General features: G+C 38.1%; 1 protein-coding gene across 2 annotated transcripts in view; it reads right to left on the bottom strand.

The window, feature by feature from the left end:
• Window positions 1–8,859: 8,859 nt before the first annotated feature.
• Window positions 8,860–17,607, bottom strand: part of myo5b (myosin VB) — a 52,548-nt gene continuing 43,800 nt past the window's right edge. Inside the window, exons 29-40 of one of the 2 annotated variants that reach the window (XR_014625198.1) lie at window positions 17,076–17,158; window positions 15,037–15,235; window positions 14,397–14,490; window positions 14,181–14,312; window positions 13,952–14,103; window positions 13,603–13,692; window positions 12,894–13,044; window positions 12,508–12,802; window positions 12,234–12,408; window positions 12,068–12,148; window positions 10,256–10,600; window positions 8,860–9,671 (exon numbers count right to left, since the gene is read on the bottom strand). Coding sequence is in view for 1 of the 2 variants with exons in the window: in XM_084387526.1 (XP_084243652.1) it covers window positions 9,660–9,671; window positions 10,454–10,600; window positions 12,068–12,148; window positions 12,234–12,408; window positions 12,508–12,802; window positions 12,894–13,044; window positions 13,603–13,692; window positions 13,952–14,103; window positions 14,181–14,312; window positions 14,397–14,490; window positions 15,037–15,235; window positions 17,076–17,158 (1,611 nt within the window). In the remaining variant the exon portion in view is untranslated. The remainder of the gene's footprint in view (window positions 9,672–10,255; window positions 10,601–12,067; window positions 12,149–12,233; window positions 12,409–12,507; window positions 12,803–12,893; window positions 13,045–13,602; window positions 13,693–13,951; window positions 14,104–14,180; window positions 14,313–14,396; window positions 14,491–15,036; window positions 15,236–17,075; window positions 17,159–17,607) is intronic. The other variant, XM_084387526.1, reaches the window with a different exon arrangement.

Here is a 17,607-nt window from a genome sequence, read left to right as displayed (position 1 = left end):
AAATTCAGGGATCGGTTACGGTATCGTATCGGTATCGGCGAGTACCAAAAATGAAAATATCGGTATCGGACTCGTTCTGCAAAAAGTCGGGACATCCCTAGTATGTACGTAATTTCCCACCATCCCACTAGGATTAAAACATAAACACTTACCATAGGCTTGCCATGGTAAATCAGGGTAAAAAAAAAAAAACATTTTTGGAAGAAGGATTGATGATGTATTGACTCATTGTTAAAGTCTTTTGTTGTTGTTTATATGTGGTGTTTTTAATATGCTTTAAGACAAACCAAGTGCAAATTCATAAGGCAACACCATTGCTGAGTATTTTCTCCTTAAAACTGCCTGAAAAAAAAACAGTCTCAAAAACACAACGTGAGATCATCAACGAGTGGATCTCTGAGCTGGTGAGTGAGTGGAGACGGGGCTAATTTGCATATTCATGGTTTCCCCGTATTCTATGAGGCAAGGGTGTAGAGTTTCATTCAAGGTGTTTTAAGAAAAAAATTTTTTCAAGGAAAAAACATTTAAATGAGTCATTTTGGTGATCCAAGATGAGTTTTAAAGGATATAATTACTACCATTACAATGACTACCATTCTAATATACGTCACAGCTGTTATGTAACAGTTAAGTTTTGCATCTTGCAGGAGAACAGTCAGCACTTTATTTAGGTCAGACAATGACAGACCAAAGCAGCAGGTTGTGGTTTTGACTGAAACAAAAACTATGTTGCAAACATTTTTGTAGTTGGAATGAATCCGATGCCTGAAAAAAGGAGATATAGTAAAAAAGATATAGTGCTTACTTCCTTGTTACAAAATGACATGCAAGAGAAGAGTGGAACTGCAACAAAACACTGTAATATTTATTTATCCTACTAGCAGATATCAGAGATTACATTTTATTTAGTTGAATGAATGAAAAAGTTATTGTTTTTTATAATAATAATAATTATTATTATTATTTTAAATCTTTGAAGTAACTTTACAAAAATATCAAGATAAAAAAAAAAATATATATATATAAAAAAAATAATATATACAGTGCAATGCATAAGTGAATACACCCATGCTAAAGTTGACTAAAAAGAGGAATAAAAAATCATATTTTGGAAATTGAACTTAATGCCTTAATTAAAAAAATTAGGAAAAATCCAACCTTTAAGGACACCAATTTTCTTTGTGAATGAATAATGTATCGTAAATAAATAAATGTTCTTCCTTAAAATACATGGTGCATAAGTGAGTACACCCCTATGTTAAATTCCCATAGAGGCAGGCAGATTTTTATTTTTAAGTATTTAAAAAAAATTTTTTTTAGGATACTATGCATCCTGATAAAGTTCCCTTGGCCTTTGGAATTAAAATAGCCCCACATCATCACATAGCCTTCACCATACCTAGAGATTGGCATGGGTTACTTTCCATAAGATCATCTCTCAATGCAAATCAAACTAGCTTTTAGGCTAACTGAAATAAAACCATGCCAATCTCTAGGTATGGTGAAGGCTATGTGATGATGTGGGGCTATTTTAATTCCAAAGGCCAAGGGAACTTTATCAGGATGCATAGTATCCTAAAAAAAAATTTTTTTAAATACTTAAAAATAAAAATCTGCCTGCCTCTATGGGAATTTAACATAGGGGTGTACTCACTTATGCACCATGTATTTTAAGGAAGAACATTTATTTATTTACGATACATTATTCATTCACAAAGAAAATTGGTGTCCTTAAAGGTTGGATTTTTCCTAATTTTTTTAATTAAGGCATTAAGTTCAATTTCCAAAATATGATTTTTTATTCCTCTTTTTAGTCAACTTTAGCATGGGTGTATTCACTTATGCATAGCACTGTATATATAAACAAAGACTGTTTTGCCAAATTATCAGGCATTGCTTACAGACTATTTGCAAGAAGTGCAGCTAAATATGAAAAGTAAAAATCCTCTCTCAGCATACCTTTAATCTGAAAAACAAAAACAAGTGGTAACCTATTACAACCCACTTCCTGTCGCCTCCAGCTAAATGAGTTCATGTAAAAATGAGGCCAGCACATCATCAATCTGAGCAGCTACCTGTCCTGTAAACAAAGTGAACAAGTCACAGACAAGACTGGATTAATGTCCAATAGGCCTAAATCAAACAGACTTTCAATATTAAAGGTCATCTAAATGAATCATGCCATAAAATTACTGTATATTGTACTGTATTTTAGAAAGATTATGACCATTTAAAAGCTACTGACATTTGCATGGCCTAATGAATGATTTCACTGATGACACATGAATTAAAAGTCTTGAGGATACACAACAAAATGTAATCCTTTCTTAGTGTTGTCTATGTAAGTGTCACTGTGTTGTGGAGAGATTGTGGTTACTCAGCTGTTTATCTGCATATTTCCTGTATCTACAGAGTACATTGATTCATTTTGTTGTGATACATTAAGACTATATGAATTTCCATGTAGAAAAGAAGAAAAGATTTGATCCAAGGAATTGCCAAAGTTTAAAAATGTGCAAACCTGTGCAAAAACCGCAGTACTGCATGATACTGCATACGGCAATACTAGATCTTCACAGTATGACTCTACATGTGGTTCTATCTGGCAAACCCTCTGGCAATAAGCAGGGAAAGGTCTTTACAACCGATCATAGCTGATAATTTGGTTTTTGACCCGTCGAGTAACCGCATAAATGGATGTGGTTGGCAACCTTGATAATCCTAAAAGAAATCAGCATGATGTCTTGAATCTGAAAACTTGTACTTTCTTGGGTAATCAACATGGTAATCTGATCTGCTAGTCCTAACAATGACAAAGATCATTTGTCGCCAGTTTACTTCAGTGCAAACACTGAAACATATAATCACTTTTGGTTAAATTATATATAAAAACATTCTAATTTAACTATAGGGGCCCTATTTTAACGATCTGAAACGCAAGTGTCAAAGCGCAAAGCGCAAGTAACTTTGTGGGCGGGTCTCGGCGCTGTTGCTATTTTCCCGGCGGGCGGCGGGATAAATGACTCTTGCGCCTGGTGCCGCAAATCTAAAAGGGGTTGGTCTGAAGTAGCTTCATTATTCATAGGTGTGGTTTGGGCGTAACGTGAAATAAACCAATCAGAGCGACATCTCACATTCCCTTTTAGAGCAGGCGCGTTTGTTCTAAAGCGGATTCCTATTATAACGGCGGATTTGCCAGGCGCACGACAGGAGCGGTTCAAGGCCGAGGAGATCGACGTTCTCGTCAGGGACGTTGGGGATGGAGAAACACACCCAAATTAACTTCGGTTAAACAGGCGTATGATAATTTGGGTAAATGTGTAAGCTAGATGTATGCTTTTATAATAAAATGTCTATCTATCTATCGTAATAATGTATGATTTGCAAAAATAACTGCTGCGTCTGTGTGTAGATGAGAGAATCAAAGTGTATGCGCGTTGTGCACAGGCTACATTGATTAAGGCCAAGCATGCGCCCTTAAAATAGCATATGAATAACATGCGTAACGCGCCACTGACTTTAAACAGTTTTTTTTCGGTCAGTGGCGCAATTGTTTGCTAAACCTGTAAAATAGCATGAGGGAACGTTTGCGCCGGAACACGCCTCCTCTTTGCGCTGAACCGCCCCGGGGAGCGCAAGTGTATTTCTTAGTTAACCGACGTGCATCTGTTGAGGGAAAAGTCCGCTTTGCACGGGTACAAAATAGGAATGATACATGCGTCGGTGTACAAAGTCAATTGCGCTGGGTGCAAGATAGGGCCCTATGTGTTTGAAACCAACATACAACAAAAAGCATTTGTTTAACTGAACTTTTGACCTTAATGTTACTGACATTTAGTCCCTGGACAACTATCTCTGTAAATCAGAAGTTAGATGGCAAAAAGTTGTGCAAAGACAGAAAAGTCCCGAGTTGTGAAGAGATTTTGAGGCACACAGAGTAGGATGCAGCATCAGTGGGAGGAGGAGGAGAGTTTCAGGGTTGCTAGTGTTAAGTACTCTCGAATGCGTCCGTGGGCGACTACTGCGGTTAACACGCCGTAGCTCAGCGATGATCATGTGAGAACAAGAAAACGAGGTGGGGAAAGGGGAGAAAGCATGAGCGATTTAGCTCAGTCATTTGTGTTTTTCACAGAAACAGTGCAACATCTTTTCCTTTGGTCGGTGCCAATAACCTGAGAGGTTGTTAAGTCACCACGTGGGTGAAGGGCATCACTGGAGCAGCATAACGTGGTGCGCAGAGATGCGACAAGCACTTTGAGTTGCATTGTGAGAGCCCCTTCCCCCTCCCCTCTGAAACCACACTCTATCGCTGTAGGCCCCTATCGCACAAAAACATCTCACAACAACAGCCTCGGTGGTTTCTCTGCATACAGTTGTTGTCTGTACTCTACGCTCAAGGCTTATTTACCGTAGGGTGCTATTTTTTAATGTACTCTTCTCCCTCATCTTTTGGGTTGAGGTCGGGATCTTTAAGCTTCTACACACCCCTGTGATGTGAGCAGGTGGTACAGAGGGAGGAGATGAGCTTTCTGTTAGAGAAAGTCACTTTATGGATACAGTTTTTACTGACTACAGCAGATCTTTGTATAAAACATGACGTGCTGAACAACTGCATGTCTTTTTTTGTTGTTGAAATTTTGCATTATTGCATGTTTTATACACTAAATTTGTTTTTTGAAAAATGTAAAGTTGTTTCCAAGCGAAATACCATCAGGAGCTTGCATTGTCAAAATGTGATGACTTCCTGTGAAAACATTACCACAAACAGGTTGAGCAGACTAGTCAAATGATCAAGCTGGCGTGTCTTGCCATCCTACAACCGTTACCACAAGGCTCATATGTCTGGGAAAAAGCGCACAGCCACATTCACAAGACCCCATCGAGGAAGTTAAAAGCAGTGAGAGAGACTGAAAAAGAGATAAACAGATCAAAAGATTAAAAGGATGGATCTTAATGTCATTCAAAAGACATTCAAAACACTGACAAAATATTGACTTCCTTTTTGATTCATAATCATGACACTTGTTCTAACATTTAGAATGTTAAAAAGTATGCATTTGGCATATTAAATACATATTTGGACATTATAAAATGATTTATACAGCGTTTGAGCCATCCTCAAATTAAGCTATATTAAGCACAAGTTTGCACAATATCGCTTTTGCACAGTTCAAGACACAAGACCTTAGAGTCCTGAAATCAAAATTGAATATTGCAGAATTTATTATAAATTGTTTATCCATGCACATTTTTTTTTTTAATTCATAGTCTTTAATCAAAATAACTTCCCCTACCTCAACTATCCAATCAATTCCTGATGGACAAAATCAATCCCGCCCTAAATTTTTTCCCTCAGGTATAACCAATTTAAAGGAATAGTTCACCTAAAAATGAAAATAATCCCATAATTTACTCACCCTCAAGCCATCCAATAGGTGTAAATTTATTTCTTCTTACAGCTGAACACAATTGGAGTTATATTAAATAATATCCTGGCTTTTCCAAGCTTTGTAATAGCATTTGAATAGAGCCTTGAGTTTTTGAAGCTCCAAAAATCTCATCTATCCATCATAAAAGTAACCTCTGACCCGATGCATTACGTTTATATATTATAAATGTCATATTTCGATTATAGTTTAAAGGTTGTATCAGTGATTTCACTGATCATTTTTGACACACCCACCAAACAAGAGAAAACGTCTATTGCACACCGTTTCCAGGAAACATGTCGTTCAACCCGGAAACTGTAGCAAAACCAGGGGGGCAGGGTTTCATAAAATATTGACGCTTCCCCGGGCGCCGCCATTGATTAGCGGACCAACACCTGCTGTTAGCATTCCATTGACTCCCATTCATTTTGGCGTCACTTTGACAGCGAATAACTTCACATCTGAGGCGTTTAAAGACTCCATTTGTCCATTATTTATTTCTAAAGAAACACGAAAATGTATAAAAGGCTCCATTACCTTGCATCTTACGTTATGGCCCCGTAGATGCAGTTTTTGTAAAAATAGGCTAACGATTGCGTCATAACCACGCGACTCTCTGTCGCACAGTAGAGAGATTACCGTATGGACAGGAGGAGAAGCTCGCAGGCAATCGGAGGGACGTGGAGGCAAAATGACAAAGTAATTAATCAGAATACTTAGAAAAAGTTTCTCCTGCTCCTAGCTCATGGACACCTCCTACTCACACTCTCCATCTCTGCAAGTTTCAGAAGGGAATGATTCAGATTTCTCTTGGCACAGCTACTAGAAGACAGACCTAGTCACATCTACGTCGTCAAGCTCAGTTTGAGTCTGCGCAGTACGCTCAGCTATCAGGAAGTGAGTGCTTCTAATTGACTTCACTTGTCTCCGTTGAATCCAATGGGGTCGCTGTGTCCAGTTTATATACTGTCTATGAGCAAAACGTTGCATACCGCTGCCCAGGTGATATTTGTTGCATAGGGGGCGGGACACTTTACATTCTAGAGAGCATTTGATTGGACAGAAGATGTGACAAGAAGCTGAAGTCCAGGGTGACGTCATAAAAATATGTGATCCATTTTAGCAGAAGTGAGGGTTGTAAGTTTTTGAATGCTTATTATCTCCTAAATGCGAATTTTGTCATTGGTTTGGATGGAACACACCAGCTTATTTATAACCTTAAAGGGTTACTTCAGGATTTAGCATTAAGCTTTGTATTAGTAGAAAACCTGTAGTATTTTAGAATTACCATGCTTTCCACCCTCATATCCCCCTGAGACAAGAGATTTATGTATTTTTTGTCTGGAAAAAATCCTCCGATGATGCAAAAATCGTCATTTTGCGTCATCGGAGGATTTTCTGGCCAGAGGCTAAAGACTACAGCCAGTAGATGGCGTTGTTCCGCATGGTTTCAGCCCGCCAATACAGGGTGGGATCTCACTCAGTCAGAATGTACACAGTGTCAGCCGTCTTTTTGTGGAAGCTAAGCTAGCAGGCTCTTGTTCTGTGGAGAAAGCTGAATAGTAGGAGAAAGCTGAGTAAGTAACCATCCTCCTTTTCCCGGACTTGTCCGGCGGGCGAGATCGTTCAAAATGTCCGGGATTCGGCTTTTGCTTTCTGCGGTCGCTATTCCTTGTTTACATGCACACCTTTTGTTTCAATCTAACTGAATTAATTCCGATTGGTGAATTTGAATGTAGTGTTTACATGAACGCTAAACAAGTGATCGGTTGATGTGCGTTTTACCATTGCTAAGAAAAATTCCCGCTCCTCCGTGAGAGATGGGAGACCCGGCGCGTCTCAGTAATCATGCCACCGGCCTCGCGCTGTTCCTGTTCTCCCGCGGCCGTCAGCCTCATCCTGCTCGCCACAGTAAACATGATGAATGAATGGCGACTGTAGAACCCAAAAGCAGAATCCCCGACATTTTGGGCTATCTCTAAATCCCTCGCAAACTCATCACGTAGGCTAGCTTTGTTGGCGTGGCCTCCTAAGGCAGCGAAGCAAGTGCATTCTGGGAGTTGTTGTCTTTCATCCACATAAGCCAAAAATACATTTTCTGGCTTTTCTCAGTCTAGAAAGCTCCAAATTAAAAAATTTCTTCACATTTATTCTACTTAAATGACCTATTTTAAATACACATTCATCTTCCCAGAGGTGAAGTATCCCTTTAAGCCTAACATATTTATACTAAAATCTAAAAAACTCGAATTTTTATTTCAGGGGGCCTTTAAGCTTTGGATTTTTCCACTGTGATAGTGTCTTCCACTCTTGCATTGCATGTTCGTGCATTTTGGGGGCGGAGCAATGAAGGGAGGGGTGTGTTTGTTTGGGTTGATTTCAAACATCAAGTGTTCAACAGTTATTCTCAGAAATCACTTACCTTGCTGCACCTTTAAGTTTCATGCCGACTTACGTTTTACTAGCTTCTTTATATTTTGCCCCATCAAAGAATATAGTGCCAAAAGAGCAATGCACGGTAGTGCCGTTTCATTCCTGACTGACTAAGTTGAGCGAATGATTCAGTGATTCACTCACATGAAGACAGTCACCCGCAGAAAGATTATTGTCACTGAAAAATCCCCACCACTAATGCACAGACTGATGACTAATGAGCTGGCTGGAATGCACAAATAGTGAAATGCCTCAGTGCTACTGTAACAGTGTCTTTTGACCAATCAAATTCGAGGACCTTACTGTGCCTATCAATGGAATTCTTATAAAAGTAGGTAGGAAGGTTCTGGAAGACGCTGCTTCTCTTCTGGCTAACAACATATTTTAGCCGTGACTATAATATATTAACAAGATTTTGATATGTAGAAGTCCTATTAGTTATAACTGATGTTGTAATGCTGTAAAGATTATGCGGCCTAAAAAATTAAGATCGCAACTATATTAAACTGAATGCGCTATATCAAGTGTGATGTTGTGGAGCATAAAAATGAAGCCACTGTATTCTTTGATAAACTGGTTAATGCGACAGCAGTGGCGTGAACTTTAATGTGTGAGTTCCGTGTTAGAAAATAGCATGCATGGTGCAGTAAGTGTGAAACAAAAAGAAATTGTTCTTTCTGTTGGGGTGTCAGTGAAAAAAAAGAGAGATATACAAAATATGTACATAATTTCGAACTCAAATGTATCAGGAGTTTAATTAAATAAACAGGAATTATGATAAAGACATGTAATTTTGGAGAGCTCTATTCTGACTCGATTTGTACTCCAGATAAGTTACAAGTATTGTCGGTAGAGGGCAGTAAAAAAATAGACAACCCTTAAAAAAAAAAAAAAAAAACTGTTCCATGAAAAGTAATTATGGTTAATGTGAAATTTATAGTCAGAAAAACCATCCAATATATTTAAAAAATAATAATAATACAAGAATACCAATACGAAAATTTACAGTCTTTACTTTATTGGCACTGAAAGAACTATTTAACTCCAGAAAATTACATCCAGAAAGTGATACACAATACATGATTATTTGACAGTTTTGTATAAATGTTGAAACCTAGAGCTAAAAGATGATCACTTTTAAACAAAGTACAGTTTCCTGCATTTACATGATGCACTATTCCTGTAGAACAGCCCATTCTGTTGGCAAAATGTATAAAATAGTTTTTTCCTTAACTTTTAAAGTAAACAGTGAATGGTTATTGCTATTTAATTGCACATAATCATTTAAAGAGCTGTGCAAATGTATCAAGTAAATTGTGATAATTGCTGTCATGAAGTAACCTGGTAGTTTTGAGAATGTCTTTTCTGTACACCGAACTTATCCCAGTCTATATGACGCCTCCTGAGATGTTTCATCATACTTGCACATGCCCTCCAGCACATTCTAGATCCCACCAACAAACAACAATCACAGAAATATTTATTTCCATAGAATATCAAACATCCCAGCTCAAACTCCTCTCATTGTCCTCATCTTCGTTTTCTCTGCTCCACGTACTTCAACTTGTCAATGTCACTTTCTCAAGATCAGCACCATTCGTTGACGCTGTGACATAACCGATTCAGGGCTCCAAGTCTCTGCAACTGATTCTTCAAAACATGGAGAAGAAAAAAAGCTTTAAAAGTCCCTATTTGTAGAGACTAATCCAGATTGGTCACTGGCAACAGCCACTGCAATGCAGAGAATTCCTGCTTCTTTCTGTAAGAGGTTGTGGGGATGAATCTTGGCAGCTGATTTTAAAAGTTCTCCTAGAAAAAAAAAAAATGAGACTGTGGGTTTGCTTCAGTGGGAGCCCATGTTTCTGAGATGAGACTGTGCTCCAGCACAAGCAAGGAAAATAACAGACACTTTTACATTACAAACACAAATAATCAGTGCACACTAATACAGATACTCGAGTGCGGACACGCACATCTTGCAGTAGTGTTTCATGTCAGTTGCAGTAGTGTTTCATGTCAGTTGCAGGTGTTTCATGTCAGTTGCAGTAGTGTTATCATGTCAGTTGCAGGTGTTTCATGTCAGTTGCAGTAGTGTTATCATGTCAGTTGCAGGTGTTTCATGTCAGTTGCAGTAGTGTTTCATGTCAGTAGCCCAAAACCCTCTTACTTTCATTTAGATTCAACTTAATCATTATTAGTCAAATAACTAATCATCATTATTAAGAATTAGTCAAAGACAAACACATCCCAATCCAAATATAGTGTTTTAACTTTCTTCAAACAATAGTCTTGCTTGTATTAATCGAGAGCCCAGAAAAAAAACGGGTTGAATGTTATAGAAGGAAATTCAAAAGGCAGACAGCTTATATATACCACTCATCATTGGGACTCACTGAAACCGCATCTCAACACCACAGTTAGTCGGTCAGGGAGACTGTAAGTCTTGTTAAATGCCGATACAGTAAATCCCACACGTTTGGTTGTTAGTTTATGGGTTAGCAGATCTGCGACGTGGCCCACTCTCATTTCTGCAGGCTGCAGGTCTGACTCGATAGAGCTCAGAGTGAGACGGAGAGACTGAGATGTCAGACCCGCGTGAGGAAGTCCAGGCTGAGGGAGGCAGGGATGTGTATGGCTTCCAGAGTGAGCGCTGAAGGAGTGTAAGGGAAGAGCACAGGGAAGGTGTACTTTGTGTCCACCAGCAGTTGGTTGATTTCTATCCGATCTTGGAGGCGATTCTGCAGAAGAAAATAAGAATATTAATCAGACATGCTCATAAAGAAGTCAATAATAAATTATAAAACAATAATAATTTATTATACAAGCTTTTGAACGCTTGTACTGTAATGTGTATGTGAAAAAAATTATTCTGATGAATGATCAAATGCACTTGTTAAAAAAAAAAACTGTCTAGAGGAGGTATAAATGTAAACAGGCTGTCTTTAGTTAATGTGCAGAGGAATAAAAAATAAAATAAAATAGTGAAATATATGCTAAAATATATGATCTCTACAGACTTTGTAGCATAAACAGTAACATATGTGCAACGATCTATCTAAAAATACAATTAAAGTCAATCAAACAAAATGTTTAAAGGGTTCATATAATGGTACATGCACTTTTACAAGTTGATTGTACTGAAATGTGTGTTGGCAGTGCCTGTACACAACCATCATAAAATGATAAAAATCCATCCAGTGGATTCATCCATTCACCATACCTAGAGATTGGCATGGTTTTATTTCAGTTAGCCTAAAAGCTAGTTTGATTTGCATTGAGAGATGATCTTATGGAAAAGTACCCCATGCCAATTCTCTAGGTATGGTGAATGCTATGTGATGATGTGGGGCTATTTTAATTCCAAAGGCCAAGGGAACTTTATCAGGATGCATAGTATCCTGGATCCATGAAGTAACTGGCCTTTAAAAATACAAATCTGCCTGCCTCTATGGGAATTTAACATATGGGGTGTACTAACTTATGCACCATGTATTTTAAGGAAGAACATTTATTTATTTACGATACATTATTCATTCACAAAGAAAATTGGTGTCCTTAAAGGTTGGATTTTTCCTAATTTTTTTAATTAAGGCATTAAATTCAATTTCCAGAATATGATTTTTTTATTCCTCTTTTTAGTCAACTTTAGCATGGGTGTATTAACTTATGCATTGCACTGTATATATATATATTATTCAGTAAGGATGCATTACATTGATAAAAATAAAAGTAAAGACATTTATTATGTTGCAAAAGATTTCTATTTCAAATAAATGCTGCTTTTTTAACTTTGAACTTTCAGGATTCAAATAATATATAAATATATATATAAAAAATAATTTCAGGGGACATGAAATGTATGAAACATGTATGGAGAATAAGGCAGACATGACTTTTAACGATAAAACAAAAACATCTATGTCCATAGTACAAAGACAGCATCGCAACCAATCATGCATGTCATTGGTCATGGAAATTTAAACTATTTAAAAATAAATTAAAACAGAAAATTTAAATAGTTTTTAGAACTTTAATAATATTTCTATAATTTATATATTAAATTAAACATAAATATACCTTACTATTAATTAAACATTAAATTTTTTAATATTAAACTTTTTTAAGTAGGAGTGTGTTTGGTAGGATATTATTTTTGCTGTGGTTATGAACTACTGAAATTTGCAAGTGTGTGTACATAGTTTTACCTGTATGTCTCTTATGAAGGACACAGTGACTCGTTCCTCAAACTCATTGAGTGGCGTGTACAAGTTCAGAATCTTCACAATCTGAGGTGAAGTAAATGCAAGATTAAGACCATGAAAAGTCAATAAAAAAAATCCAGTACACAAATGTTAAATGCTAAATGTCTACCTGCTGTAAGCTGAGGGCGGAACAGAGCGAACAAATGGCCTCTGCGTCTTGGGAGGTCTTCTTCTTCACCTGCAGCAGCTGGGCGGCCTGGATAACAGGCTCCATGGTGGTTATAGTTCCACCATGGTGCAGATTCTTACCTCTCACCCATTCCTCCAACTGACTGATGTTGTACCTGAAACAATACCAATGGACGAGATGGCCGTTACACACATTAGACGTTCCTGAAGATATAACCAGGCCACGGATTGGCCTGAAAGCATCAAATGTGTACCTGAGCTGCATGCCGGTACTCCAGGAACAGACGTCTTTGCGCAGCAGCAGGTTGTTGAGGGTCACTGCATTGATGGAGTAGAAGAGTTGGCGAACCATCTGCTGGCCGATCTCAGGGTCCAGGCCGTGGTCCGCCATGGTGGTGTAAAACTGTCCCAGCTGCCTGATCAGAGCCTGCAGCGTGTAGCCCGCCGGACCTCCACTCTCACAGTCCATACTAGAGGAGCGGTTCCTGTAGCCCATGGGCTTCACTCCGGCCAGGCTGGGGATGCTCTCGCTCTCAAGCATGGCAGATACTACCAAAGCCAAACACACAAACATGTACTCCCTATGATATATCAGAATCTGCAAATCATTTAAATTTTTAACGTGTCTCTATGTACCCACCAATCATGGGTTGCATGACGTTTTCCGCCACTCTGATGAGCTGCTGATAGATCTGGATGGAAAGGTCACTCAGAACCTGCCGATACTCCGCAAGGTCAAAGTTCTTCAGGCAGTGCTCGTTCTGCTTGGGACTGTTCTGTGTCATAAACGCCTATGACAGGAAGCAACAGCATAATAAAACCAAAGATTAGTAGGCCGGGTCACCTGGGGCTTTAAAACCAGACTTTTGATGGCAGAATATGTCGTTATATATGTTAAAATGTGGTAAATGGATCTAGCTCTTATTTGCAGCTGAAATCTTCATCTGACGATGCACCGAATATGCACCGTAATGAAAATTCTGGGCCGAAATCAAAAATTCTGGATGCACTTGGCCCGAAAACCGAAGTCGAAAATGCTTTTTAAAAATTACCTTTCTTATTTTAAATTAGCTTTTTTTTGGGGGGGTAGCTTCATTTAACCAGCGTTGCCCAGCACGGCTATATACCAAACAGCACAGTAGGGCTATTGAAAACAGAAACAAGTATTCTACTACTGTACATAGAAATTTCATGTCAGCACGTTATTTGAGCGAACTTTGCTTTTCCAATGAACAAACCATTTTCAGCTGATAATTTTCAGCAGCCAAAATTTCGGTGCATCCCTAAAAATATCCAATGAACATACATGCAAGGAAAAAAACGAATGTAAAAAGACTGTGACATCTCACCTCGTCCCCGCTGTACTGCTTCAGACAGTGCAGGAGTCGACTGGTATTCGCCAGCCAGAAGGAGGTCATCTCAAAGTCATCGTTGTTTTTCTGGAGAATGAATAAAAACGGGGATGATGGACAACCTATCATTATGAGCTTATACACTACCATTTATACTTATATACTCACCAAGCCTGCATTTATTTGATCAGAAACACAGTAAAAACAGAAATATTGTGTGCCACTTTTGATCAATTTAATGCACCCTTGCTGAATAAAAGTATTAATTTCATAAAACAATCTTATTTACCCCAAACTTTTGGACCGTAGTGGGAGTGTGTTAATGTGGAGTGTGCAATATACATACCTTCAGGACCTTTTTAATGGCATTGATGGTTGCAGTAAGGAGGGAATGAACTTTCTGGTCGTCGTTGATGTAGTCGGCATGACGAATGCACATGAAAAGGATGTAGGCGGGGAGGCAGGGGACAGTGGCCGACACGGCATTGGGCTTCATGTCTAAAGACAAGACCTGTGTATTAATTACAACCATAGAACCTCCACATTCAAACGTGCCTGCATGCAACCACACATACCAGTAATCAAAGTCTTGACCAGCAAGGCCTCATCTTCTTTGTAGTACTCCAGCATGCCTTCAAAGTCCTTTTCTTTCCTTTGTACAGTGACCTGACGAGTCAGCTCTGGTCTGCTCCTAGTGGCCTGAGAAACTAAAGAAAGAATAACAGCACATCAGCACAAGGCTCTACTAAAAGTTAAATGTTAAACACGGAGACCAAAGGTAAACATTTAACCTTCCAGCTCTTGCACTTTCTTCATATAGATCCTCAACTGCTTCTTCAGCTTCTTCTCGTTCTTCTCCAACTTCTCAACAAGTTCCTTTAGATCCTGGAGAACAACCACACCGTCATCTTGAGTGAGCCAATAGTGTTGGATGCAATGCTACTTTACTGCCCTTTTAGAATTAGTGGCTAGTAGTTTGAGAGCTCATTGAAAAATAATTGTCTTGTTTTCCAGTAATTTTTAATATATATATATATATATATATATATATATATACACACACACACATATACACACACACATATACAATATGTATATTATTAAAACAAGTGGATTAAAAAAAAAAAAAAAAAATCAATTTAACATTTTTCATAAGCAAAACTGATTGTGTAAAATTAAAAAATTTTAGAGGTTGTCGTCTTGTATTTTTTTTCCAAATAGTTTATATTGTCTTAGCATAAATCTAACATAACTTAGAGGTTTATGCCTAAAACAAGACCATCAATTGGCCAATAAAGTATGAAAAATACATATTCAAGTCAAAATATATTATCTGAAAACAAGTATATACTATTTTAATGAGTCTAGATCATTTTAGGCTAAAAAAGAAGACACAAATGATTTTCGCCGCTTTTTTAGATGAGCCCTCACCAGGTTTTCGTTGGTGAGGCGTGTGATTTCCTGCTGCACGCTGAACTCCACCAGAGCTTCAGGAGAAAGCGTGGAGAAGTGGTTCAGCATGTCCTGCTTCTTCTCCAGATTGTCCTTCAGCAGTTCGACCTGCGTGTGGAGAGCCTCTAACTCATCCTTGTGCTGTCGAGACTGTGTCTGCAGCTGGGCCTCCAGCAGCCTGAACACATTCAAACATGACACACTATGGTATAAGTGGGTGTAAACAGTGTCCATACTTCACTCTCTAACAGTTAGCCCTCAAAACATTTCACAAAAATCTATATATGCCAAATGATCTTTTACTGATTGAAAAACATTGACATATACAGAGATCTCGAAACAGAAAAGCCAGTTAAAGCTGAAGGGAAATCAAAGAAAATTAAAGCACAACCTGGCAACTTGCTTTAGACCCTGGTATGCCAGACCAAGCTCCCCATCTTCATTCAAATAACCCCAGTCTTGTGCTTTACTGGCGTTCGAGTAACGGATAGCCAAAGAGAAAGAGAAGCGGCAGCAGACAGAGAGGAGGGAAAGGCAGAAGAGAAGAATGACAAGATGGCAGGGCCAGTTAGTTTAGCAAAGCAAGGCATGGCAGGTCTGTGACATGGCAGGTCATGGCATTAGTCTGTGAAGACGTCAAGCATGAGGGCACATCTGAATTATCTGCAAGTATAGAGGTCATGTAGCTGTTATGACTTGGATTATTTCTCATTTCTGGTTTTTAGGTGCGCTGCCTGCCCAAGCAATATTTGTAAGGAGATGTGGCAATCTCAGAAAATGAGAAATAAGAGAAAGGTAGGAAAAAACACATGAATGAGAAATCAGAGCCCAGTCCTGAGACCACAAAGGACGAAAACGTATTATTTCACATGTAATCTGCACCTCATCTAAAATCTGTCACTCCGACTCATATTGTTTCAAAAGACCACTTTAAAATTGTGACAGCGAGAAAAGTCAGAGCAACCTGGGTGAATACTGAACAGATTTCAGGGTCAGGTTAAGGATACACTGGCCAAAGATAAAAAGCCAGAGATGAAAATTTAAATAGACTGTACTAAGGCACCTTTTTTGAACACTCCTACATAGTCTCCAAAATTAACCCTCAGTAAGTGCCAAATGGGCTTCAGCGAGTAAAAGGTAACTTAACAAGGAATTGCTACATAATAATTTGTTTAAATGTAACTGTAAGAACAATAGTGTGACCCTCACCAATCTGCCATACAAAGAAAATATGAAAACATGCAAAAACAAGAGAGAAACTAAATATTAATAAATTATGTTGTAGTCAATGTATTCTTTTTCCTCTGTGCTTTTGGTTTCTCTATGCATTTTTTATTTTTTTTTGCATTGTAAAATAAAACATGTTTTTGCAAATTGCCAAATAATTTTGTCAGAGAAATACCTTTATCAAGTTTGTTTTGTTCTTTCCTTCTTAAAATATTTAAAAAAATAATATTTTCCTCATATTTTAATTGTTTAATTGAACTTGTAGGCTCGTTAAAAACAAATATCCTCGCCGGACTTCACTTTTGCCCACTACTGTATAACTCGATTTATACCAAGAAATAATTGTTGTAGTCACTAAATAATTGCTTGGTTCTCTTTATAAAGCTCACCTGAATTTGTTAGATCATTAGACATGATGCTGTAGTGCAACAAAATATAATAATATAAAAAAAATTATGAAAATAATGCAAAATAAAGTTTTGTGGCATAAAAATGTCTCCAACTCAACACGAGCCAGTGGTGGTCTATAAATTTCAGGTAACTTTTACATTTTTAGCTTTGAGACTGTGACAGCACGTGATTGGTGATTGGCTCTCCTGTAAACTAAGGTATACTGCTGAAAATGAAATTAGACAGCATGAAGAGCTGAATCAGAGAGCTGCTCTGGATCTTGCAAACGGTCAATACCACTGAATTCCATCTTCATAAAAAAAAAAAAAGACAAATGAGTACGTGGAGGAGAGCTGGTGTCACTTTAAAAGCTTTTCATTTTGCAGATTGGACTGCCTTACTTCTTTGAATCAGGCGCATTCACAATGTCCTCCGTGTCCACGGGCTTCTTGTTGTTGGTCCATTCTGATACATCATTGGAATTCTGTAAGGATGAAACAAAGATATCAATAGGGAACAACGAGTGAATGTTTATTGTCTGATGTGGGACATTTTTATACATTTCAGCAACTCAATCTTATTGACAGGAAAAATATATCTGTGTGGGCCAAATATAACAGTGAGAGCAAGAAAGAGAGCTTTCTTTCCGAGCGTAATCAATACTGACTCTGATTCGCCCACCTCAGCAGATTCAGACAGGCAGGTGAATATAAAGCCACTTTCACTAGCAGTGCAGGTTTTGCTAAGCTCAGACAAACTATCACTATTACACTCAACATTCGTTGAATTTAAATTAGTCTGAGCTCCATCAAAGCCCATTATATGCCATATATCCCATGCAATGTCTCCATGTCCGATTGCTCCACTGGAGACTGATGGAATACTAATGGATTAGAAAGTCTAATATGACAATGACAGACTAAAATAGCTTAA

This window comes from Rutilus rutilus (genome assembly GCF_951802725.1).
Source record: "Rutilus rutilus genome assembly, chromosome: 18".
Classification (NCBI taxonomy): Eukaryota; Metazoa; Chordata; class Actinopteri; order Cypriniformes; family Leuciscidae; genus Rutilus; species Rutilus rutilus.
This window is presented reverse-complemented; position numbering and strand designations above follow the sequence as displayed.